The sequence below is a fragment of the Mustela erminea genome, chromosome 5 (genome assembly GCF_009829155.1).
Source record: "Mustela erminea isolate mMusErm1 chromosome 5, mMusErm1.Pri, whole genome shotgun sequence".
Classification (NCBI taxonomy): Eukaryota; Metazoa; Chordata; class Mammalia; order Carnivora; family Mustelidae; genus Mustela; species Mustela erminea.
Window position 1 is genome coordinate 101,182,122 of NC_045618.1, and position 25,800 is coordinate 101,207,921.

Sequence of the window (25,800 nt, forward strand, 5' to 3'; positions counted from 1 at the left end):
GAGATTACACTATGATATAACAAGTTACTGTCAATTTTGTTAACTGTGATAATAAGATTGTGGTTATATATAGAAGAACAACAATAATTTTTAGAGTTTCATGCTAGATATTTATGGGTAAATATCATTATATCAAGTATTCTTTGGAATGTTTCAGAAAAAAGTGACAGGTGAAGCAAACAGAATAAAATATTAATTGCTGAATCTAGGTAGTAAGATATGGTTGTTCATTTTTTTCCTACTTTTCAGTTTGGTAGATTTTATAAAAAAAAGAAAAAAAGCTCTGAAGAAAGGAATTAAAAAAGGGCTTTTAAAAACTCAGGTACTAAGAAATATCCTAGGCATTAACACTTTCCCTCATAATACTATGCTGAAACACAAACAACTCTTCTCCTCAGGGCTTCTGCACATGTGTCCTCTCGGCCTAGAAGACTCTTTCCCCCCATATCCACAGGCATATTCCTTTGCTTTATTGTTTCTAATCAGTGAGGTCTTCCAAGACTACTCTCTCACCTTACCTTGATTTTTTTTTCCATTGTCTTTAACACCATCTGAAATTCTAGCTATACTGGTTTTGTATTTGTCTCCTGCCACTAGAATATTAGCTCCATGAGGGCAAAAACTTGCTTTTGTTCACTGTTATATCCTCAGCCTAGGCCTGTGCCTGAAACAAAGCAGGTACACAATAAATACTTATGGAAAGGATAAATGGATGAGTATTAGTATTAGTATTAGTATTAGTATTAGTATTAGTATTAGTATTTATTGATCCAATACAAATGTATTGGATCCTGTGCTAATTTAGCACTTTCCATTATTTCTTTTAATATACTGACCCAACAACTCATTAAAGTAGGTTTATTATTATTAACCCTTCTTTACAATGAAAAAGAAAGAAAGAGAGAGAGAGAGAGAGACATATAGAAGTCAAGTAATTTGCCCAGAGTTACAAAGTGGGATTTGAACTAGGCAGTAAGATTCTACAGCATAAACTCTTAATACTATATTGCTAACTAGTGCCCTAGGAAAAAAATTCTGAAGAACTAACACAATACTAAAAGATATGTTTTAAACTCACTATACAAGGCTTATAATACAGTAATATAAGCATACAATACTATCTATGCAACCAGTTCTATACTTTAAGGACCCTCAAACCCTTTGCCTGGAAAGGAGAGAGAAAGAATGATTATACAAACCCAGAATGAACATTATTGCCCTGATGAGAAGGTTAAAAAAAAAATTACACTGAATTTAATAAAGAGATTCATAGGAAAGACTCATCTATCCTTTACAGAAAATATCTTCACAGAGATAGCTATCTTATTACCTATCTTACTGCATGTTATACATTACTATATTACTATATTTTAGCAATTACTATATTTTACTGTATTTTAATAATTTAAGACATCAAACTCAGAAACCATCATGAATTTTAATTTTTCCAAATAACCTATTTCCTAATAATAAATATTATAACTTCTTATTTAAGGATCTTGACCTATCAGCAAAAAAACAGCTTCAGAAATACTCTTTCCATGACCTAGCCAAAAAGCAGAGCATACTAGCCCCATACTACATTTGAACAATACTACGGTTTTCAAAGTATTTTCCTATTTTGTCTTATAAATTTCTTGTAAGTTATAAGGGAAGGTTTTGCGAATATTTCACAAATGAGAAAACTGAGCTTGGCGAAGTTAATTTATTAATCCAGTCCCAGAACCAAAGGAACAGAATCCAGTCTTCTAACCATTGACCTGGTATTCATGCCATAGCCCTAGGCAAGAGAATTTAAGTTTAAATTATCAGGCAGTTCAAGGGCCCCTGGCTGGCTGGCTCAGTCGGTAGAGCACCCAATTCTTGATCTTGGGATCATTAGTTTGAGTCCTATGTTGGGTGTAGAGATCAGTTAGGTCAATTTAAAAAGAAATTTTTTTAATTGGCAGTTCAAAAACACATCACTTATTCAGCATATTTATATAATATTTTGAAATGTGCAGAATTAAAGAGTTCTTAACAATTAAGAAAAATTTTAAGAAACATAAGAGAAAGGAACATTAACAGAAATTTACAAAGGCAAATTAACGGGAATAAGCTTTTAAAAGTGTTCAACCTCACTAGTAATCAAAAGTATGCAAATTAAAACAGGAACTTTGTGGGTTGAGATTTTTTTTTTTAACATGATGATGCTCAGTAGTGGCAAAGTGTATGAGCAACAAGGAATTCCAAATCTTGCTGGTTTCTCGAAGGCAATTTGACGATGTATTCTAACAGCCTTAAAAAATCCCATTTCCTTTGACAAACTTCACCTCCAGAAATTTAGCCAAAGGAAAGAACCAGTGATATTCAAAACAGCGTACAAAGGCAGGCATCACAGCACAATAGCAAGTAATTAGATATAATTTTATGTGACAGGTAGGATATATAGCAAGATCTTAATTTTCTTAAAATATATATATATATTTATGAACATGAGAAAAGAGACAGACTAACAAATGGAAAAAAAAAAAAAAGAACACCAAAATGTTAACAGCCATAATCTTTGAATAGTGGCAATTTATAGAATTTGGTTTCTATAATAAGCTTATATTATTTTATGACCACACATTTGAACTTTCTTTAAATAAGCAGACATTGTAGAGCAATACATAAAATAACTAACCTCTTCTGCTCTTCTGAAGACCACATTAGCATGCTGAGGAATGTCCACTTCCGAAGAGTCCCTTTTTCAAAATGGAAATAAATGTTTTATATGGCTGATCTGAAGAACAGTCATCCAGGATGTCAACATAAAAGAGAACTATAAGTTCTTACACTAAAAACAATTTATGAAAAAAGATTACAATTTACTGAGTTTGAGATATTTTAGATATAAATAGAGACTAGATGTTCCAGTCTCCATCTCCATCTTCATTTAGCGAAGTTTAAAGGTCTAAATTTTAATCAAGCTAATAATTAATATACAGACTTTAGCTCAACAACTGGTTCTAACTATATTAAAATTTACTAGAGATCTAAGTTTATTTACAAGTGAAGATATTACCACCTTTTAAAAAGAGAAAAATTCTAGTGCTTTGCTAAATACAGTGAATACCTAATGTTTAAGATACCTTAACAAGAGTAGAACTCCTGCTTTCCCCAGAAGTCGCCAAGCAACCCATTCTGCAGTCCTTCTATCAGCTTCATATGTCGCTTGCTGACTAACAATAAAAACCAGTGGTAATCCTAGTTGGAGATGAACAGTTGAAACCTGTTGAGGGTCTTCAGCAACTTCGGTCTTCATTTAAAAAAAAAGAACAAAATGTCTTCACTGTGTGAAAACAGGGTTCCAACATTTGGATTTAAATTCTAATTCTTATTAATAAAGTCATGCATTAAAAAAAACAAACAAACTACAAGCCTATGAAATAAATCTAATAGTAACAGAAATGACCTCATTATTTCCTAAGGTTAATCCTCCCGATGTACCTATATACTTAAAGCATTATAAAACTAATGTATTTACAAGGAGTTAAACATGAAATCACAACCCCAAGGAATAAGAGCATTATAAAGAAATTTAAAAAAAAATAAAATAGTATAGTATTGATAAAGAGATATTTCAAGGGAAATAGAATGATGAAAAAAATTCTTTCATATAAAAATTTAACATGTAATGACGTATTACAAAACAAGAGGAACATCTGAGTTAGGACAGCAGCTTGAATATATACATCTAATTTTACTCCCTCCAGTAATCCCAGGAAAAGTATAGCAGGAAGATCTTCTTTAAAGGAGATAAACATACATATGTGAAGAAAGGAAAACAGAAAAGGCAAACATTTTTTGGAAGCTGAAGAAGAGAATAATAACTGACTTAGGAGAATCTAACAAAGCAAAACATTAAGCCAGGAGAGAGAAAGCTAAGAAACAGTTCAATCAAGTACAGCATCCCTATAATTGCTCAGGATTTTTCAGTGCCTGGTGTCTCTGGAACCAGGAGAGAAATACTGGAGGGCAGTGGCAGGAAGGCTCTGAAATAAGGAGGAATACACGTAAAAGCTTTGGAGGAATTAGATACTGAGATTCCCCTCCAATTCCATTGAGTTTAGGCAACTATTCCTCCCTCACACCAGAAGAAATCTGGGGGTGACTTCAGAAAATCTCAGAGTGTGAATGCCATGCCATAAGTGGGGGGATTAAGTAACCAAATGCTAAGATGCCCCCAACTCCCTACCCACTCATTTCCCAGAATAAAAGCGGCCAGACTTCTGTCCTCTGGGCAGAAGATGGGAAGATCCTTTTCTGAGAATCATTAAGCCCAAGAAAAAGCCTGAGGATACTGACATTAGGGTTCTCCAAAAAGCAGCCCAGGTCTAATCACCCTACAGAATTCAGAATTAACAAGTCTCATGTACATCCCTAGAACTTCCAATCAGCTTTTAAGGTTCATCTTCTAAATCACAAACAGATATCCAAGGAGTAACATGCGTCTGAGGGAAGCCTCTAACATAAAAGATAGAACCCAGAACAAAGAGAAAAACAGATAACATGGAGACAACACAGACTATTCAGGAAGCAGATTCAGAAAACCACCCCTGATAATCTCTAGGTGATGGGAAGATACTGCATCCATAAAGAAATAAAAATTAAAATTGAACAAATCTGCCAGAAAGTACATACAGCAAAAGATGGAAAATAGGAGAAAATGTAATAAAGGTGAAGACTGGTTCAAGAGGTCCAATGTCCAAATGGGAGTCCCAGAAAGAGAGAAGGGAGAAAAAATAAGGGAAGAAATCACCACTGAAATAAACACAAAAGTTTCCCATGACTGAAGGAACATGAATTGCCAGACTGAAAGAGCCTACTGAGTAACCAAATAGTGGATAAAAGTAGATATACAGGAAGATCCCTTCTTGCAAGCTTTATAATTATTGATGATTTTTTTTAATCCTAAAAGTTTCTAGAGAAAAATTGATATTTACCCATGATAGATCAAATTCCAAAATGGTCCCCGAGATTCCTGGTGCACCAATCTTGCATAATCCCAATCCCTAAAATAGCCATTCCCTTGATTAGGTTCCATTATAGAAACTGTCATGGCACAATGCAGTGGAATTGTCCTGCTGGCTCTGAAGGAAAAAGCTGTAATTTTTTGAGAAGGCCCTGTGGCTAGGACCTGTGAACAGCCTGCAGAAGCTAAGAGCAACACCAGCCAATGAGCAGCAAGAAAGTGGGGACCTCATCCTACAATCACATTGAACTGAATTATACCAAAGCCTGAATAGGTAGAACAACCTGAAGAAACAGTTGGAGAACAATCAGTAATTCAACATTAAAAACTGAAAACGAGGAATAAGCAGTAAGGGTAGAGATCTGGCAAGGAGCCAAATCATTAAAAACCATTACCTCTTCCTAAGGAAATGTGGCTTTCTTCTATAAATGAATTGAAACCATTTAGAAATTGTACAAAATATTTTAACATGTGTGTTTAAAAATATTACTCTACCAGCAAAGGCAAGTATGAACTTAAAGGAGTGGGGAGAAAAAAAGGGAGATATAGAGACCAGATCAGTTACTATTACTAAAATAGAACATGAGAGATGGTGAAAACCTCAATTAAGGCATTGGCTGTTAGAATGAAGAATTCAAAAAATATTTAAGATGTAAAATTAGATGTGCGGAGATGCAGGATTTGAGAATGATTTCCCAGGTTTCTGCTATGAATGACTCGATAGTAAATTAAGGGATAATGGAGAAAGAACAGATGGTGGACAAGGACAACACATAGATGTTGGGCATACTAAGCTTAAGGAGAGATACATCTAATTAGTAGTTAATTATATGGATCAGGAAATCCAAAGAAAAATTTAACCTGAAAGTTCGGATTGGAGACTCAGTATAGTTAATGCTATAGAAACAGAAAAGATCACCTAAAGGGTGTTTTCTGACCATCTATCATTGTGTGTGTGTAGCAAAGTACTCCAAAACCCAATGGCTTAAAATAACAAGAATCACTTATTTTGATTGTATATCTGCAAGCTCATCTCTGATCCATGTAGCATTAGCAGGGCCTTTGGACAGGAGGCAAAAGGTCTGCTTTAAAGATGGCTCATTCAGGATACCTGGGTGGCTCAGCTGGTTAAGGATCTGCCTTTGGCTCAAGTCATGATCCCACGATCCTGAAATCGAGTCCTGCATTGAGCTCCTTGCTTCACGGGCAGCCTGCTTCTCTCTCTCTACCTCTCTCCCCTGCTTGTGCTCTCTCTCTACCTTCTTTAAAAAATAAAGTGGACAGAGAGGCAAGATGGCGGAGGAGTAGCAGACTAAAATGACATCAGGTCCCAGGAGTTCAGCTAGATAGTTAACAAACCATCTGAACACCTACAAACTCAACAAGAGATAGAAGAGAAGAAGAGCAGCAATTCTAGTAACAGAAAATCGACAACTTTCTGAAAGGTAGGACATGCAGAGAAGTGAATCCGAAGCAACAGGAAGATAGACCATGGCGGGAGGGGCCGGCTCCCAACAAGCAGTGGAGCAGCGGAGCACAAAATCAGAACTTTTAGAAGTCTGCTCCACTAAGGGACATCGTTCCAGAGGCAAAGCAGAGTAGAGCCCTCATGGGAACAGTGTGGTCTCAGTTCCCGCAGGGTCACAGAAAGATCGGAGGTGTCTGAGTATAACAGAGCTCGCAGGTATTGGAGCAGGGAAGCCAACTACAGAGACAGAGCCGAGGAGTGAGCTCTCAGCTCGGGGTTACCTTAAACCTTGAACCCCGGCACAGTCGAGCCACTGCTCTTCGAGCAGGGACTCCACAAGTGGCAGATCCAGAGAGACACCCCCCCCTGCAGGAGGAGTGGCACAGGAATGTGTGGCAAGAATCTGCTGGGTTTGAAGACTCCAAATGGAGCTGTGTGCCAGAGACAGAAATGCTCAGTCACAGGCTGGGTGAGCACAGAGCGAAGCTGGAGACCAGGAAGACAGGAGTAACTGCTTTTCTTTGAGGGCACACTGAGGAGTGGGGCCCCGAGCTCTTGGCTCCTCTGGGCTGGAAATTGGGAGGCCGCCATTTTTATACCTGAGCTGTATGGAAACATTCAGGGAACAAAAGATCCCAAGAGTGAACCAGAGCAGATTACTTAGCCTGGCCCCTGGCAAGGGTGGTGCAATTCTACCTCGGGCAAAGACATTTGATAATCACTACAAAAGGACCCCCCCCCCCACCCCTGCGAAGATCAGCAAGAACCTCCAGCCAAGACCAAGCTGACCGATCAAGGAGAACAACGGAACTCCAGAGCTAGGAGAAAGTAATGCATAGGATTCATGGTTTTTTTCCCCATAATCCTTTAGTCTTGAAAAGTTAAATTGTTTTTAATTTTACTTTTTTCTTATTCTATTTTTTTAACTTTTCCTCTTTCCTCTTATAATATTTTTAAACTAGTTTATCTTAACAATAGCTTTCTTTTAAAAAAACATCTTTTTAAACCTTCATTATTACAGTCATATTTTATCCCTTCATTGTATTGGACTTTATTTTTTGAATACATATAGGTTTTCTTTTTTTTTAATTTGGGGATATAATTTCTTCTAATAGATCAAAATATACCCTAAATCTAGCATATGGCTTTATTCTAGTCTCCAGCCTGAGCACATTTATTTTCTTTTTCCAACCAACTTAGAGTTTTTTTTAAATTTTCATCTTTATAGCATATTCTACCCCTTCATCGTGTTTACCCTTATTTTTGCATATATATAAGTTTCTCTTTCTTTAAAATTTTGGGAGGTAGTTTCTTCTAAGAGACCAAAATACACCCAAAATCAAGTGGGTGGCTCTGTTCTATTCACCAGTCTAAAATAAATAAATTATATATATATATATATTTTTTTTTCTTAATTTATTTTTTTTTTAATTTCTATTTCTTTTTTCCCCCTTACTTCTCCCCCTGGTTTTGGGTTTCTTCTGATTTGGTTAGCATAATTTTCCTGGGTTCTTTGCTACCCTTTTAGTATTTTATTCTCTCATTCATATATTCTTATCTGGATAAAATGACAAGGTGGAAAAACTCACCACAAAAAAAAGAACAAGGGGCAGTACTAAAGGCTAGGGACCTAATCAATACAGACATTAGTAATATGTCACAACTAGAGTTCAGAATGACGATTCTCAAGGTGCTAGCTGAGCTTGAAAAAGGCATGGAAGATACTAGAGAAAAACTTCCAGGAGAAATAAAATCCCCTTCTGGAGAAATAAAAGAACTAAATTCTAACCAAGTTGAAATTTTTAAAAGCTATTAATGATGTACAATTAAAATTGGAGGCTCTTACTGCCAGGATAAATGAGGCAGAAGAGAGAATTAGTGATATAGAAGATCAAATAACAGAGAATAAAGAAGCTGAGCAAAAGAGAGACAAACAACTACTGGACCAAAAGGGGAGAATTTGAAAGAGAAGTGATACCATAAGATGAAACAATATTAGAATAACTGGGATTCCGGAAGAAGAAGAAAGAGTGAGGGGGCAGAAGGTATATTGGAGCGAATTATAGTAGAGAATTTCCCTAATGCAACAAAGAAAACAAGCATCAAAATCCAGGAGGTGTAGAGAATCCCCCTCAAAATCAATAAAAATAGGTCCAAACCCTGTCATCTAATAGTAAAACTTACAAGTCTTGGTAACAAAGAGAAAATCCTGAAAGCAGCTCAGGACAATAAGTCCATAACATACAATGGTAGAAATATTAGATTGGCAGCATATTTATTCATAGAGACCTGGTAGGCCAGAAAGAACTGACATGATATATTCAGAGCACTAAATGAGAAAAATATGCAGCCAAGAATACTATATCTAGCTAGGCTATCATTGAAAATAGAAGGAAAGATAAAAAGATTCCAGGACAAACAAAAACTAAAAGAATTTGCAAACACCCAACCAGCCCTACAGGAAATATTGAAAGGGGTCCTCTATGCAAAGAGAGAACCTAAAAGTAACATAGACCAGAAAGGACCAGAGACAATATACAGTAACAGTCATTTTACAGGCAATACATAACTTCCTATCTTTCACAATAGTTACCCTGAATGTAAATGGGCTAAATGCCCCAATCAAAAGACACAGCGTATCGGAATGGATAAAAAGCAAAACCCATCAATATGCTGTCTACAAGAAACTCATTTTAGACCCAAAGACACCTCCAGATTTAAAGTGAGGAGGTGGAAAACAATTTACCATGCTAATGGACATCAAAAGAAAGCTGGGGTGGCAATCCTTATATCAGATAAATTAGATTTTAAGCCAAAGACTATAATAAGAGATGAGGAAGGACACTGTATCAGACTTAAAGGGTCTGTCCAACAAGAAGATCTAACAATTTTAAATATCTATGCTCTTAACATGGGAGCAACCAACTATATAAACCAATTAATAACAAAATCAAAGAAACACATAGAAAATAATACAATAATAGTAGGGGATTTTAACACCCCCCCTCACTGAAATGGACAGATCATCTAAGCAAAAGATCAACAAGGAAATAAAGGCCTTAAATGACACACTGGACCAGATGGACATCACAGATGTATTCAGAACATTCCATCCCAAAGCAACAGAATACACATTCTTCTCTAGTGCACATGGAACATTCTCCAGGATAGATCACATCCTGGGTCACAAATCAAGTCTCAACCAGCACCAAAAGATTGGGATCATTCCCTGCATATTTTCAGACCACAGTGCTCTGAAGCTAGAAATCAATCACAAGAGGAAAGTTGGAAAGAACTCAAATACATGGAGGTTAAAGAGCATCCTACTACTAAGGAATGCATGGGTCAACCAGGAAATTAAAGAATGTAGTGATCCGAAGGGAAACGTGCACCCGAATGTTTATAGCAGCAATGTTCACAATAGCCAAACTATGGAAAGAACCTAGATGTCCATCAACAGAAGATGTGGTATATATATATATATATATATATATATAATGGAAAAGTATGTAGCCATCAAAAGACACAAAATCTTGCCATTTGCAATGATGTGGATGGAACTAGAGGGTATCATGCTGAGAGAAATAAGTCGATCAAAGAAAGACAATTATCATACAATCTTCCTGATATGAGCAAGTTGAGAGGAAGAGTGGGGGGCTTGGAGGGTACGGAAGGAAAAAATGAAACAAGATGGGATGGGGAGAGAGACAAACCATAGACTCTTAATCTCACAAAACAAACTGAGGGTTGCTGGGGTAGGGTGGAGAGGGTGGTTGGGTTATGGTTGGGTTATGGGGACGGTATGTGCTATGGTGAGTGCGGTGAAGTGTGTAAGCCTGACGATTCACAGGTCTATACCTCTGCGGCAAATAATACATTATATGTTAATAAAAATAATTTTTAAAAAAACGTTCACAAAAGAGGTCTTTCCTTAACCATGATGTGGTCTTTGTGATCTTGGAGTGGTCGCAGTTCATTAAAACTACCACAGAATAGAGGGGGAGGAGTCAAGATGGCGGAGAAGTAGCAGACTGAGACTACTTCAGCTAGCAGGAGATCAGCTAGATAGCTTATCTAAAGATTGCAAACACCTGCGAATCCACCGGCAGATCGAAGAGAAGAACAGCAATTCTGGAAACAGAAAAACAACCACTTCCTGAAAGGTAGGACTGGCGGAGAAGTGAATCCAAAGCAATGGGAAGATAGACCCGGGGGTGTGGGGGGAAGGCCGGCTCCTGGCAAGCGGCAGAGAAACGGAGCACAAAATCAGGACTTTTAAAAGTCTGTTCCGCTGAGGGACATCGCTCCAGAGGCTAAACCGGGGCAAAGCCCACGCAGGGTCAGCATGGCCTCAGGTCCCGCAGGGTCACAGAAGGATCGGGGGTGTCTGAGTGTCGCAGAGCTTGCGGGTATTGGAATGGGAAAACCGGCTACAGAGACAGAGACGACAGTAAGATCACAGCTCGGGGTTACCTTGAACCGGTCGCAGGCTCGGTGAGCTCGGAGTGCAGCCGGAGGTCAGGCAGACGGGAGTAACTGGGCGCTGTTCTCTGAGGGCACACTGAGGAGTGGGGCCCCGGGCTCTCGGCTCCTCCCGGCCGGAGACCAGGAGGCCGCCATTTGTATTCCCCGCCTCCGGAACTCTACGGAAAGCGCTCAGGTAACAAAAGCTCCTGAAAGCAAACCCGAGCGGATTACTCAGCCCCTGGTAAGGGTGGTGCAATTCCGCCTGGGGCAAAGACACTTGAGAATCACTACACCAGGCCCCTCCCCCAGAAGATCAATAAGAAATCCAGCCAAGACCAAGTTCACCTACCAAGGAGTGCGGTTTCAATACCAAGGAGAGCAGCAGAATTCCAGAGGAAGAGAAAGCAAAGCACGGAACTCATGGCTTTCTCCCTGTGACTTTTTTAGTCTTGCAGTTAATTTAATTTTTTTCTTTTTCATTTTTTTTTCTCTTCTTCTGCTAAAATTTTTTTTTAATTTTACCCATTTCTTTTTTAACATTTTTTAACAAGTTTATCTAATATATATATTTGTTCTTTTTTATATTTTTCTTACTCGTTTTTTTTTTTCTTTTTTTTCTTTCTTTCTTTTTGAACCTCTTTTTATCCCCTTTCTCCCCCCTCAGGATTTGGGATCTCTTCTGATTTGGTTAAAGCATATTTTCCTGGGGTTGTTGCCACCCTTTTAGTATTTTATTTGCTCCTTCATATACTCTTATCTGGACAAAATGACAAGGTGGAAAAATTCACCACAAAAAAAAAAGAACAAAAGGCAGCACCGAAGGCTAGGGACCTAATCAATACAGACATTGGTAATATGTCAGATCTAGAGTTCAGAATGACAATTCTCAAGGTTCTAGCTGGGCTCGAAAAAGGCATGGAAGATATTAGAGAAACCCTCTCGGGAGATATAAAAGCCCTTTCTGGAGAAATAAAAGAACTAAAATCTAACCAAGTTGAAATCAAAAAAGCTATTAATGAGGTGCAATCAAAAATGGAGGCTCTCACTGCTAGGATAAATGAGGCAGAAGAAAGAATTAGTGATATAGAAGACCAAATGACAGAGAATAAAGAAGCTGAGCAAAAGAGGGACAAACAGCTACTGGACCACGAGGGGAGAATTCGAGAGATAAGTGACACCATAAGACGAAACAACATTAGAATAATTGGGATTCCAGAAGAAGAAGAAAGAGGGGAGCAGAAGGTATACTGGAGAGAATTATTGGGGAGAATTTCCCCAATACGGCAAAGGGAACAAGCACCAAAATTCAGGAGGTTGAGAGAATGCCCCTCAAAATCAATAAGAATAGGCCCACATCCCGTCACCTAATAGTAAAATTTACAAGTCTTAGTGACAAAGAGAAAATCCTGAAAGCAGCCCAGGAAAAGAAGTCTGTAACATACAATGGTAAAAATATTAGAATGGCAGCTGACTTATCCACAGAGACCTGGCAGGCCAGAAAGAGCTGGCATGATATTTTCAGAGCACTAAATGAGAAAAACATGCAGCCAAGAATACTATATCCAGCTAGGCTATCATTGAAAATAAAAGGAGAGATTAAAAGCTTCCAGGACAAACAAAAACTGAAAGAATTTGCAAACACCAAACCAGCTCTACAGGAAATATTGAAAGGGGTCCTCTAAGCAAAGAGAGAGCCTACAAGTGGTAGATCAGTAAGGAAAAGAGACCATATACAGTAACAGTCACCTTACAGGCAATACAATGGCACTAAATTCATATCTCTCAATAGTTACCCTGAATGTTAATGGGCTAAATGCCCCAATCAAAAGACACAGGGTATCAGAATGGATAAAAAAATAAAACCCATCGATATGTTGCCTCCAAGAAACTCATTTTAAGCCCGAAGACACCTCCAGATTTAAAGTGAGGGGGTGGAAAAGAATTTACCATGCTAATGGACATCAGAAGAAAGCAGGAGTGGCAATCCTTATATCAGATCAATTAGATTTTAAGCCAAAGACTATAATAAGAGATGACAAAGGACACTATATCATACTCAAAGGGTCTGTCCAACAAGAAGATCTAACAATTTTAAATATCTATGCCCCCAACATAGGAGCAGCCAACTATATAAAACAATTAATAACAAAATCAAAGAAACACATCAACAATAATACAATAATAGTAGGGGACTTTAACACTCCCCTCACTGAAATGGACAGATCATCCAAGCAAAAGATCAGCAAGGAAATAAAGGCCTTAAATGACACATTGGACCAGATGGACATCACAGATATATTCAGAACATTTCATCCCAAGGCAACAGAATACACATTCTTCTCTAGTGCACATAGAACATTCTCCAGAATAGATCACATCCTCGGTCCTAAATGAGGACTCAACCGGTATCAAAAGATTGGGATCATGCCCTGCATATTTTCAAACCACAATGCTCTGAAGCTAGAACTCAACCACAAGAGGAAGTTTGGAAAGAACCCAAATACATGGAGACTAAATAGCATCCTTCTAAAGAATGAATGGGTCAACCGGGAAATTAAAGAAGAATTGAAAAAATCATGGAAACAAATGATAATGAAAATACAATGGTTCAAAATCTGTGGGACACAACAAAGGCAGTCCTGAGAGGAAAATATATAGCGGTACAAGCCTTTCTCAAGAAACAAGAAAGGTCTCAGGTACACAACCTAACCCTACACCAAAAGGAGCTGGAGAAAGAACAAGAAAGAAACCCTAAGCCCAGCAGGAGAAGAGAAATCATAAAGATCAGAGCAGAAATCAATGAAATAGAAACCAAAAAAACAATAGAGCAAATCAACGAAACTAGGAGCTGGTTCTTTGAAAGAATTAATAAAATTTATAAGCCCCTGGCCAGACTTATCAAAAAGAAAAGAGAAAGGACCCAAATAAATAAAATCATGAATGAAAGAGGAGAGATCACAACTAACATCAAAGAAATACAAACTATTATAAGAACATACTATGAGCAACTCTACGCCAACAAATTTGACAATCTGGAAGAAATGGATGCATTCCTAGAAACATATAAACTACCACAACTGAACCAGGAAGAAATAGAAAGCCTGAACAGACCCATAACCAGTAAGGAGATTGAAACAGTCATTAAAAATCTCCAAACAAACAAAAGCCCAGGGCCAGACGGCTTCCCGGGGGAATTCTACCAAACATTTAAAGAAGAACTAATTCCTATTCTCCTGAAACTGTTCCAAAAAATAGAAATGGAAGGAAAACTTCCAAACTCATTTTATGAGGCCAGCATCACCTTGATCCCAAAACCAGACAAGGATCCCATCAAAAAAGAGAGCTATAGACCAATATCCTTGATGAACACAGATGCGAAAATTCTCACCAAAATACTTGCCAATAGGATTCAATAATCCTAATAATCATTAAAAGGATTATTCACCACGACCAAGTGGGATTTATTCCAGGGCTGCAAGGTTGGTTCAACATCCGCAAATCAGTCAATGTGATACAACACATCAATAAAAGAAAGAACAAGAACCATATGATACTCTCAATAGATGCTGAAAAAGCATTTGACAAAGTACAGCATCCCTTCCTGATCAAAACTCTTCAAAGTGTAGGGATAGAGGGCACATACCTCAATATCATCAAAGCCATCTATGAAAAACCCACCACAAATATCATTTTCAATGGAGAAAAACTAAAAGCTTTTCTGCTAAGGTCAGGAACACGGCAGGGATGTCCATTATCACCACTGCTATTCAACGTAGTACTAGAAGTCCTAGCCTCAGCAATCAGACAACAAAAGGAAATTAAAGGCATCCAAATTGGCAAAGAAGAAGTCAAATTATCACTCTTCGCAGATCATATGATACTATATGTGGAAAACCCAAAAGACTCCACTCCAAAACTGCTAGAACTTGTACAGAAATTCAGTAAAGTGTCAGGATATAAAATCAATGCACAGAAATCACTTGCATTTCTCTACACCAACAACAAGACAGAAGAAAGAGAAATTAAGGAGTCAATCCCATTTACAATTGCACCCCAAACCATAAGATACCTAGGAATAAACCTAACCAAAGAGGCACAGAATCTATACTCAGAAAAATAAAGTACTCATGAAAGAAATTGAGGAAGACACAAAGAAATGGAAAAATGTTCCATGCTCCTGGATTGGAAGAATAAATATTGTGAAAATGTCTATGCTACCTAAAGCAATCTACACATTTAATGCAATTCCTAACAAAGTACCATCCATCTTTTTCAAAGAAATGGAACAAATAATTCTAAAATTTATATGGAACCAGAAAAGACCTCGAATAGCCAAAGGGATATTGAAAAAGAAAGCCAAAGTTGGTGGCATCACAATTCCGGATTTCAAGCTCTATTACAGCTGTCCTCATCAAGACAGCATGGTACTGGCACAAAAGCAGACACACAGATCAATGGAACAGAATAGAGAGCCCAGAAATAGACCCTCAACTCTACAGTCAACTAATCTTCGACAAAGCAGGAAAGACTGTCCAATGGAAAAAAGACAGCCTCTTCAATAAATGGTGCTGGGAAAATTGGACAGCCACATGCAGAAAAATGAAATTGGACCATTTCCTTACACCACACACGAAAACAGACTCAAAATGGATGAAGGACCTCAATGTGCGAAAGGAATCCATCAAAATCCTTGAGGAGAACACAAGCGGCAACCTCTTTGACCTCAGCCGCAGCAACATCTTCCTAGGAACAAAGCCAAAGGCAAGGGAAGCAAGGGCAAAAATGAACTATTGGGATTTCATCAAGATCAAAAGCTTTTGCACAGCAAAGGAAACAGTTAACAAAATCAAAAGACAACTGACAGAATGGGAGAAGATATTTGCAAACGACATATCAGATAAAGGACTAGTGTCCAGAATCTATAAAGAACTTAGCAAACTGAACACCCAAAAAACAAATAATCCAATCAAGAAATGGGCAGAGGACATGAACAGACATTTCTGCAAAGAAGACATCCAGATGGCCAACAGACACATGAAAAAGTGCTCCATATCACTCGGCATCAGGGAAATACAAATCAAAACCACAATGAGATATCACCTCACACCAGTCAGAATGGCTAAAATCAACAAGTCAGGAAATGACAGATGCTGGCGAGGATGCGGAAAAAGGGGAACCCTCCTCCACTGTTGGTGGGAATGCAAGCTGGTGCAGCCACTCTGGAAAACAGCATGGAGGTTCCTCAAAATGTTGAAAATAGAACTGCCCTATGACCCAGCAATTGCACTACTGGGTATTTACCCTAAAGATACAAACGTAGTGATCCAAAGGGGCACGTGCACCCGAATGTTTATAGCAGCAATGTCCACAATAGCCAAACTATGGAAAGAACCTAGATGTCCATCAACAGATGAATGGATCAAGAAGATGTGGTATATATACACAATGGAATACTATGCAGCCATCAAAAGAAATGAAATCTTGCCATTTGCGACGACATGGATGGAACTAGAGCGTATCATGCTTAGCGAAATAAGTCAAGCAGAGAAAGACAACTATCATATGATCTCCCTGATATGAGGAAGTGGTGATGCAACATGGGGGCTTAAGTGGGTAGGAGAAGAATCAATGAAACAAGATGGGATTGGGAGGGAGACAAACCATAAGTGACTCTTAATCTCACAAAACAAACTGAGGGTTGCTGGGGGGAGGGGAGTTGGGAGAAAGGGGGTGGGGTTATGGACATTGGGGAAGGTATATGCTTTGGTGAGTGCTGTGAAGTGTGTAAACCTGGCGATTCACAGACCTGTACCCCTGGGGATAAAAATATGTTTATAAAAAATAATTTAAAAAAAAACTACCACAGAATATTTCCACTTACACATGGTTATATTTGGATTTCAATACAACAATATTTCCAGGCATTAAAATGTCATCTCATGAACAGTGTATCTTCTATTCTACCTTTAATAAGTAAATACTCCTAAATCCCCCTCAGTGAAAGAAATAGGTCTAAGGAAAGGGAAAAAGATAGAGTTCATCTAAGTAAAATGCATAACTGTAATAAATTTTACATGTGAGTGACCTAATATATTAAAAAAAGAAACATACAGGGCACCTGGGTGAGTCTGTTGGCTGAGCCACCAGCTCCCGGTTTCAGCTTAGATCATGATCTCAGGGTCATGGGATCAAGCCTAGCATTGGGATCCGTGCTCCGCATGGAGTCTGGGTTGGATTCTCTCTCTCCCTCTGCCTCTGTCCCTCCCCCTGCTTATGCGTGTTCTCTCTCTCTCAAAACAGATAAATGAAATCTTTAAAAATAATAATAAAATAAAATATGAAACATACCAGAAGAGGAGCTTCCATTGTCTTAATAAATCTATGTATATTCAATGTAGTCAGTGGTGGTTCCATCAGTGTTCTTCTACATTGCTCAGTCAAATCCAAGACTTGTTTACAATGAAAAAAGTAGAGATGTGCATTTTCAATATCCTCAGTGCTACAAATATAAAATCAGGGACAGATTCATTTGAAGAAGTTCAATGTATTATCTTTCTACCATTCAGAAAGACATAGTTCAAATATCTTTAAGTCTCATGTGTTTTAGTTACTGTTTTAATAAAAATCTAAAACAGTAAAACAAAATAAAATGGACCTAAGCAAAAAAGAAGATACAGTTTTAGAGTTGTATTAGAAATTTTTTCCCTACACTTCTAAATTAGGTTATAGTCAGGTGCACACAATTTTTTTTTTTTAAATAAAAGACTGTCACCTTGAGGACAAGGAGATTATCTTCGAATGTTAGTTGCTTTTCTAGAGCTATGCTAAATAAAGCCTTGTAACACAAATTTTCTAGGTTTAATTTAAACTCAAATCTGTTTTGAATAAACTTCAGCCAAAACATGCCTTAAGATAGAAACCATGTGACAGTTTGTGGGAGTTTGTGAGTTAGTATCTGAAATATTACAAAACTCAGCAAATATGGCTTATAATTTGAGTTCTGGCATCCCTTCAATAAGAGAATTCAAAGATAAACTTATAGTGGGTAAGTAAAGTTTGCCAAAATTAAAATAGCATTTTAAAAATCTCCATATGGCATTAGCAGGGTTTGGCAAAATACTGCAAATTTTTATTTTTAAAATGTTATTTTAATTCTTGATACATGCTCAAACTGAGAACTGAGGTTCACTGATTTCAAATTTAATTACAAACTAAATTCTAATAGATTCAATGGTTAAAGAAACAATCAGTCAAGGACTATAAAGCCTATTCTGTGTTAGGCCCTATACCAAATACAAAAGACTAAGATGAGTAAGATGATTCAAATCCTTGAGGGGCTTAGCATAAAGGACATACAGTTTTTTCTGATGTAGTCTGTAAGTGCTACAATATGCAAAGTACTAAGAGAAACAAAGAAATATTTCATTCTGCCTCAAGTCAGAGAGGAGAAAGAAGGAAAGGAAAAAGAGGTTTGTAGAGATTAAAAACAGTAAAAAAGAACTTTCCGAACAAGATAATGGGTACTTTAGACAAAGAAACGATATAGCTAAAACCCAATTAAAGTACTTAATTTTTGACTCTTAAACTCAAAGTACTTAACTTTGGAACTATTTAGGGTCTCATATGGTTACATATATTAAAAGCAAAGTTTTGAAAGCAGGAGGACCCAGTTGAGGGTGAACATCATATCATAACCTCGGAAATAATAAAATAAGTTTGGAAAGTTATTTCATCAGAAATCATTGGTTGTAGGTAACAGAAACCAAAAAGGTGGAGAGGGGGCTTACTGGAAGTGTAGAAGCACATATCACAGAACACAAGGAAAATTCAAGCAATTAAATCAGAGAATAAATGTACAGATCTGAACAGCAGGAGTTCAAGGGATCTTCATTTTGTCATTAATATTTTTCAGCTCTCAAATCTCTTTATATATAAAGACAACCCTCTCTGCTTTACTTCTACATGGCTAAAACATTCCTATGAGCAAGAGAGCCAAAACACTATATAATCCTATTTCTCCATGTCCAATTCCAAGTTCCTGAGAGAGGGGATCTCATTTGCTAAGGTAAGCCAGTGGTCTGGTTGACCCTAGATCAGGTGGCCACCTCTGATCTAACTGATGATAACATGTATGGGGTGAGGGGCTAACATCCTTGGCCTATACACAGACCCTTTAAGAGGGGAGTGCGGGGAGAAAACAAAACGTACTTGTATTCCTATAGCATGCCACCTCTTATACTACCTATCCTATACACCCTCCTTAACCAACATATAACTTCAAACAAATTCAGGCCCAACAGGATATAATGATTAATATACTAGACCTACCCAGTGTTAACAGCTCCAGCAACTAGAATAGTGCCTAGTGTATAGACGACATTCTATAACTATTTGTTGAATAAAAGAATGAACAAATGAAAGAAAAAAATGTATTCACCTCTCCTCCATTAGGAGACAACCCAAAGTCATAGCCAACTACTTCATCCAGAAGTCATGCCATAGGACTATAGTACTCTGAAGGCAAAGTCCCTCCCTATCATTTCAGGTCTAGGCTGGACTCCTTATCATCTTGCTATCCAAGAATAGATGAATACTGAAACATCTCCAATATATTAAATATTCAAAAGTATACCAAAAAAAAAAGAGTAACTGGATATTTTAAAATTCTCACTTTAAAAATAGGGGAAGGCAAAAATCCTTACAGACCATTATCACGTCTAGCCATAGATCAGAATATGCTATGTATGTGGTATATCTTGCTGAACAGATTTTGTAAGATAAATGATAGGACCTATATCTTCTGTGTTTTAAGCATGTCACCTTTATCTGCAACTATTCATCACCAGAAAAGGAATAAGCTAGGAACACACAAAAATGTAGAATTAACTGGCAGCAAAACTGTAGGGCTGCCACAGAATCACCATGAGATGAGAACAACCAGGTTTCCCCCATTCTGGGATGGGAAACTGGCAGTCAACACTGAGAGTTGCACAGCAGCTGGCTAAACCACTGCTTATCCTATCTTGAGACTCAGTGACTTACAGCGAAGTTTGGTGGTTTTGTCAGCAAAAGTCCCCAAATGGTTAAAAATATTAATCTGTATATAGACAGTGATCATGCATCAAAGTTTTCTTTAATTCATTAATGAAGGAGTCCACAGAATGACAGTCTAATCAGAAGAGACAAATGAGAAAAGGTGGCCAATGAGAAAATGCTGGCCAGTGTTGTACAGAGCAGTAAAAACATAACTTCTCTCTACAACCTTATTCCCCACCTAGCCACTTCCAAAAAATCATTTCACCTAATCAGCCTTCTATGCACTAAACTCTAAATTTACAGAGTTGTAAAATGTCTGGGACTTTATTGCATGTGGTTTTATCAAAGAGTCGCTGTTTTCCAAGAGGTTAGCAGGAGGGCTAATTAAAAACTCTTGCATTGTTGGGACATGGGTTAAGGGTCTGCATTCGGCTCAGGTCATGATTTCAGGGTCCTGGGATCGATCCCACATCAGGCTCCTGCCAACAGGGAGTCTGCTTCTCCCTGTGCCTGTCTCCTCCCCTGCTTGTGCTTCTCTCATCCTCTGACAAATAAAAATAAAACTAAAAAACAAAAACAAAAACAAAAACCCTTGCATGGTATAAAAAGATCACATGATCACCATTTTGCCTTGCTTCCTATTAATTTTCCTGAAGAGCATTTTGAGGAAAAATCTTTAAAATACACTGGCTATTCCCTGTGCCTATAATTATCAAAGGAAAGAAACGTCAACCCTAGGTTGCCCAGGCAAAAAGTCAAAAGAAGGCCTCTACCTAAAACTGTAAGCTAGAAACTAGACAAGAAAAATAAACATTTAAAAAATTATGCTCAAAAACTGTACTTAAATATATTTAAGACTATTCTGACAGGGGCGCCTGGGTGGCTCAGTGGGTTAAAGCCTCTGCCTTCTGCTCAGGTCCTGATCTCAGGGTCCTGGGATCGAGCCCCACATCGGACTCTCTGCTCAGCGGGGAGCCTGCTTCCTCCTCTCTGCCTGCCTCTCTGCCTACTTGTGATCTCTGTTTGTCCAATAAATAAATAAAATCTTTAAAAAAAAAAAAAAAGACTATTCTGACAAAGTAACTTACAGAACTCTCAGAAAAAAATTCTGGAGTTTAGTTATGAAAGCTGTTATTTTATAACCTATGTCATCACTGTGGGAGATCTATTCCTAAAATATGCTTGGCCACTCATGGGATCACATATTGTGGCTTATCCATATTGTCTTTGTTCACCTTAGCCTAACATCACCTCTGTATATTTAAATTCATTTTCAGACTATACAATGGAAAACAGTAATAATGAAGGAGATTTGCAGTTTCATTTATATATTCCCATCTGCTTACAATTCCTCTTGGGTAAGCCCATGATATAAACTCTGATGGAGATGCTGAATAAGTAATGTGAAAAAAGCAAACATAAAATTGTTGACATATCCCTCTTGTACATACCCAATACTTTCCAAAAGGGCAGTTTCTGTGGTTAAAATAAACTGGTATGTAGTCCCATATACAAAAGCAGCTTCCATGACCGCTCTGTGTTCTGAAGAAAAGATAAGAGAGTTGGGAGACATAAGAAGTTAGTTTGTGTGACTCTCTGAGTACTGTCCTATACCCTTAGAAGCTCTATTACAAAGAAAAATTCCTTGTAGGAATCCTAGTCAAGAAAATGCAGGCAGTTAAAGAAATTATGAAAAGTCTATTCTATTCAAGGAAAGAGAAGAGTTAATAGGAAATAGAAATGAGTTATACTTGAGAATATAACCTATGACAGTTTCCTCCTCATAGCAGGGGAAAGACTATGCATCCACCATCCAATTTTTACAAGTTATATTTTACGTATGTATATACCTACTTATTGTTTCTGGCTTGGTTTTCTTTTAATCAAAGTTATTCTTTTTTAAATGATTTTTATTAACATATAATGTATTATTTGCCCTGGGGTAGGGTTCTGTGAATCATCAGGCTTACACATTTCAAACTTATTCTTATACATAGTTTTAAAAAAAGCAATTCAGGGTGCCTGGGTGGCTCAGCTGGTTAAGCGTCTGCCTTTGGCTCAGGTCATGATCCCAGAGTCCAGGGATCAAACCCTGCATCAGGCTCTCTGCTCAGCTGGGGGCCTGCTTTTCCATCTCCCTCTGCCTGATGCTCTGCTGACTTGTGCATGCACTCTCTCTCTCTTTCTGTCAAATAAATAAATAAAATTTTTTTAAAAATTAAAAAATAAAAAATAAATAAAAAGAAACAATTCTCCAAAACATATTAAGAAAAACAACAATTTATCCCCCACCCTCCACCCCATTTCCAATTCCCAAGGGACAGCTACTTTCAATTCTTCTATTGTTTCTTTTGGTATTTACCTCCAACTCTTATCTCTTGATTTTTTGAAGTGTTATCATTACCATTTATTGACTTCCCACTATGGCAGGTGATAACTTAGCTCTTTCCCAAAACCTCACCCCACATACACACTTCTATCCCCTCAATGATCCCAATATAGTTCTAATTTTTATTAGCTTAATTATCTGCATTTACATTGTCATAACTCAGCAAATACTATTTACAAGTGAGTCACAGAGTGCCAAATGAACATTTCTCCTTTTCCGAGCAACTTTTGCACTAGCTATAACTTTTTAATTTGTTTAAATTTATTTCTATTGCTAAATTCTTCCACTGCTGGCGAATGCTCTCAATACTTCAAATAGATCGGGCACCTGAACAGTTCCCTCTCCTTGGAGACACTTCTGCAGAGCCCACAGATTCACTGCAGTGCCTGCGACTGGGCCCGCTACACAGCTTCTATCCTGGGAACTCACTACTCACTTCACCATCATCCTGGGGATTCTCTTACTCTGTCTCTTGTGCTGGGTCCTTTGGCCTGTTACCCACATCCTCCTGACTGATTTGCTCCCTTGCTCCCATGCTCTAGCACCTTGTGCTTGTGAGAGGATATATGAAATACACGTTTTGTGACCTTATGCTTATAAAAATGTCTTTATTTTATACTGTAACTAACTACAGTTGTCTGCATATTGAATTCTACGTTCAAGTCATTTCTCCTGAGAATTCTGAAAGCATTGCTCCATTTTCTTGGGTTTCTAGGGCTGCAACTGAGAAGTCCAATGCAATTCTGATTCTTGATGCTTTAACTGTATACTCTTTCTTTCTGGAAGCTTTTAGAACAGTATTTGTTCCCAACATTCTGAAACTGCAAAATGAGATGTTTTACATTCACCCATTATCCTGGGATTCAGTAAGCCCTTCCAATTTGGAAGCTCAAATCCTTCAGTTCCAGGAAATTTTCTCAAACTATTTACTTGAAGCATTTCTTCCTTTCCATTTCGTTTGATTTCCCCTTTTCTCCTCACTGCCATTTCTAGGCAGTCATCTTCCCCGCCCCCTCAATCTCCTACCACATGAGGAGTTCATCAGAGTATTCCACTCACCATTCTGCCTTGGAGTTATCTACCAGCCCAGCCAGAAACAAACCCCTCATGCCACAAAAAAATTTAGTTTCTGTCACATTGTCATTCTAATACTACCCTCATAATCCTTGGTGGTTTCATTATCCTCGTAGATGATACTTGCAAAGCCTACCCTCTCAGTCTTTGGTCCTCTCTAGGGATCCAGTGATCTCTCTTCAAGTCTACCTTAGCCACTCGCTGCTATGGTCCCACACCAGGACTTGTACTTATCAGTCTCAAACCCCTCCAAAATCTCAATGTCTAGCATACCGTCAACCCCTTCCTTCCATAAACACACACTCCCTCTCCATCTTCAGGTCACTCTGTCTAGCACATAATCCTCTAGGAACTACATTCCTATCATTTTCACCATCTTCCACTCCTTTGGGGTTTTTTTTTCCCTCTTAAGCTTCCCAGCTTACATTCCATGGTCAGTCTTCATAATCACTCACCTACCTGTCTGGCTAAAATACAATCCAGATTAAATCAGATACGCTGCTTATTCTGTACTTACACCCATAAAAATAAACATGGATGGAGGGAAAAACAAAAACAAAAACCTGTTAGCATCACCACATTAATGATCTTACTTATTGTTCATTTATTTATTTGAGAGAGAGAGCACATGAGCAGGAAAAGGGGGAGAGGGAGAAGATCTTAAGTAGACTCCTTGGTTATGCAAGGCATGATCCCACAACCCTGAGATCATGACCTGAGCCGAAATCAAGAGTCCAACACTTAACCTACTGTACCACCCGGGTGCCTCATGAGCTCACTTTACATTACTGATACCAACTATTATTGCTGTCTGGCAAACTTTTTTTTTTTTTAAGATTTATTTATTTGAGAGAGAGAGAGTACAGGCAGCAGGGGGTGGGGGAAGGAGAGAAGAATCCTAAGCAGATTCCCCACTGAGTGCAGAGCCCCCACACGGAGCTCGATCTCAGGACCCTGAGATCATGCCCTGAACTGAAACCAAGAGTCAGACACTTAATTGGACTGAGCCATCCCAGAGGCCCCAACCGTTCTTTCTTTTCAGGCCTTCTAAAACAACTATTTCATGTCTTCTCTCCTCAAACTACCTGACGAAATCATCATTTTTATTTCACTGAGAAAAACATAGCCAGTTGTAAAAGCAAAAACAAAAGAACTTCCAGAAGCATGTTCATCCACCCACTTAACAAAATTGATGCCCATAGTCTCTGTCTTCCCTCCTTTCACCATAGATGAATTTTCTGTGCTTCCACCAAAGAACCACACTTCCCCTCATTCATTAGATTTTGTCCCCTCTTGTTGACTCGAAGATGTTATTCCAGTAATTCTCCCTGTTTTGTCCTCCAATCTGTAGTTTCTGCTTTCTACTGGATCTTTCTTGTCAACATACAAATATGCTTAAGAAATTCTTCACTTCACCCACATACTCTTGCAGCCACTGCCCCATTTTCCTCCTTCCCTTAACAGTAAAATTTCTCTAATGAGTCTCCATATTCACAGCCTCCAGTTGCTCTCTACCTATTCTCTTGTACCCCATTAGGCATTTACCCTACCACTTTATAGAAACTGTGCTTGCCAAGGTCACCAACAAATCCCACAGTGCTAAGCATAATTAGGTCAATTGGCAGTTCTTATCTTAATTAATTTTTCAGCATCATTTGACACAACTCTTCCTATCTCTTCCTTAAAACCCTATCTTCAATTTGCTTACAGGACATTCCTACCACAGAGTCTATTCCTTCTGTCTCTTTATTGTTTACCTCTCACTTCAGTGACCTGTAAATGTTGACGGATCTTAACAGTTCAATCTTCTTCTCTTTCTCATCTAGCATCATTCACTTTGTGATCTCTTCTGGTCTCACGGTTTTATCTCCCAAATTTATAGCGCTAGTCTGTATCTCCAACATCAAACGTGGACTAGTAGCATCCAACTACCTTGCTGATATCTCTCCTTGGATGTCTAGATGGTATTTCACAAGTAGGATGTCCAAAAATGTCTATTTTCAATCTTCCGTACTTCACTTATTAGCAATTTCACCTTTTAAGTAACTCAAGCTAAAACCTCAGAGCCACCCTGGTCTCTACTATTTCTCTCTCACCCCACATCTAATACATCAGCAAATTCATACAGCCAAAATACTGCTAGAGTTCAAATTTACTGCCACCTCCACTGCTAACACCCTGATCCAAACCACCCACCAACATCTCTCACCTGACTTACTACAATAACCTCCTAACTTTCCTTCCTTATTCTACTATTCCTCCTTCCAGTCTATTCCAAACATAGAAGTCAGGATGATCCTGTTAAAATACAAATCAGAAAATTCTGGTTCCACTGTAGCAACATAAACCCTCTCTAGTTCATCTTTCTCA

General features: G+C 38.1%; 1 protein-coding gene across 4 annotated transcripts in view; it reads right to left on the reverse strand.

Moving 5' to 3' along the window:
- Nucleotides 1–25,800, reverse strand: part of TXNDC16 (thioredoxin domain containing 16) — a 112,039-nt gene that overhangs the window by 40,736 nt on the left and 45,503 nt on the right. For all 4 annotated transcript variants that reach the window (XM_032344233.1, XM_032344232.1, XM_032344231.1 and 1 more), the window contains 4 exons: nucleotides 21,419–21,509; nucleotides 17,280–17,430; nucleotides 3,114–3,280; nucleotides 2,666–2,726 (listed from right to left, as the gene is read on the reverse strand). In XM_032344233.1, the coding sequence (XP_032200124.1) occupies nucleotides 2,666–2,726; nucleotides 3,114–3,280; nucleotides 17,280–17,430; nucleotides 21,419–21,509 (470 nt within the window). The remainder of the gene's footprint in view (nucleotides 1–2,665; nucleotides 2,727–3,113; nucleotides 3,281–17,279; nucleotides 17,431–21,418; nucleotides 21,510–25,800) is intronic.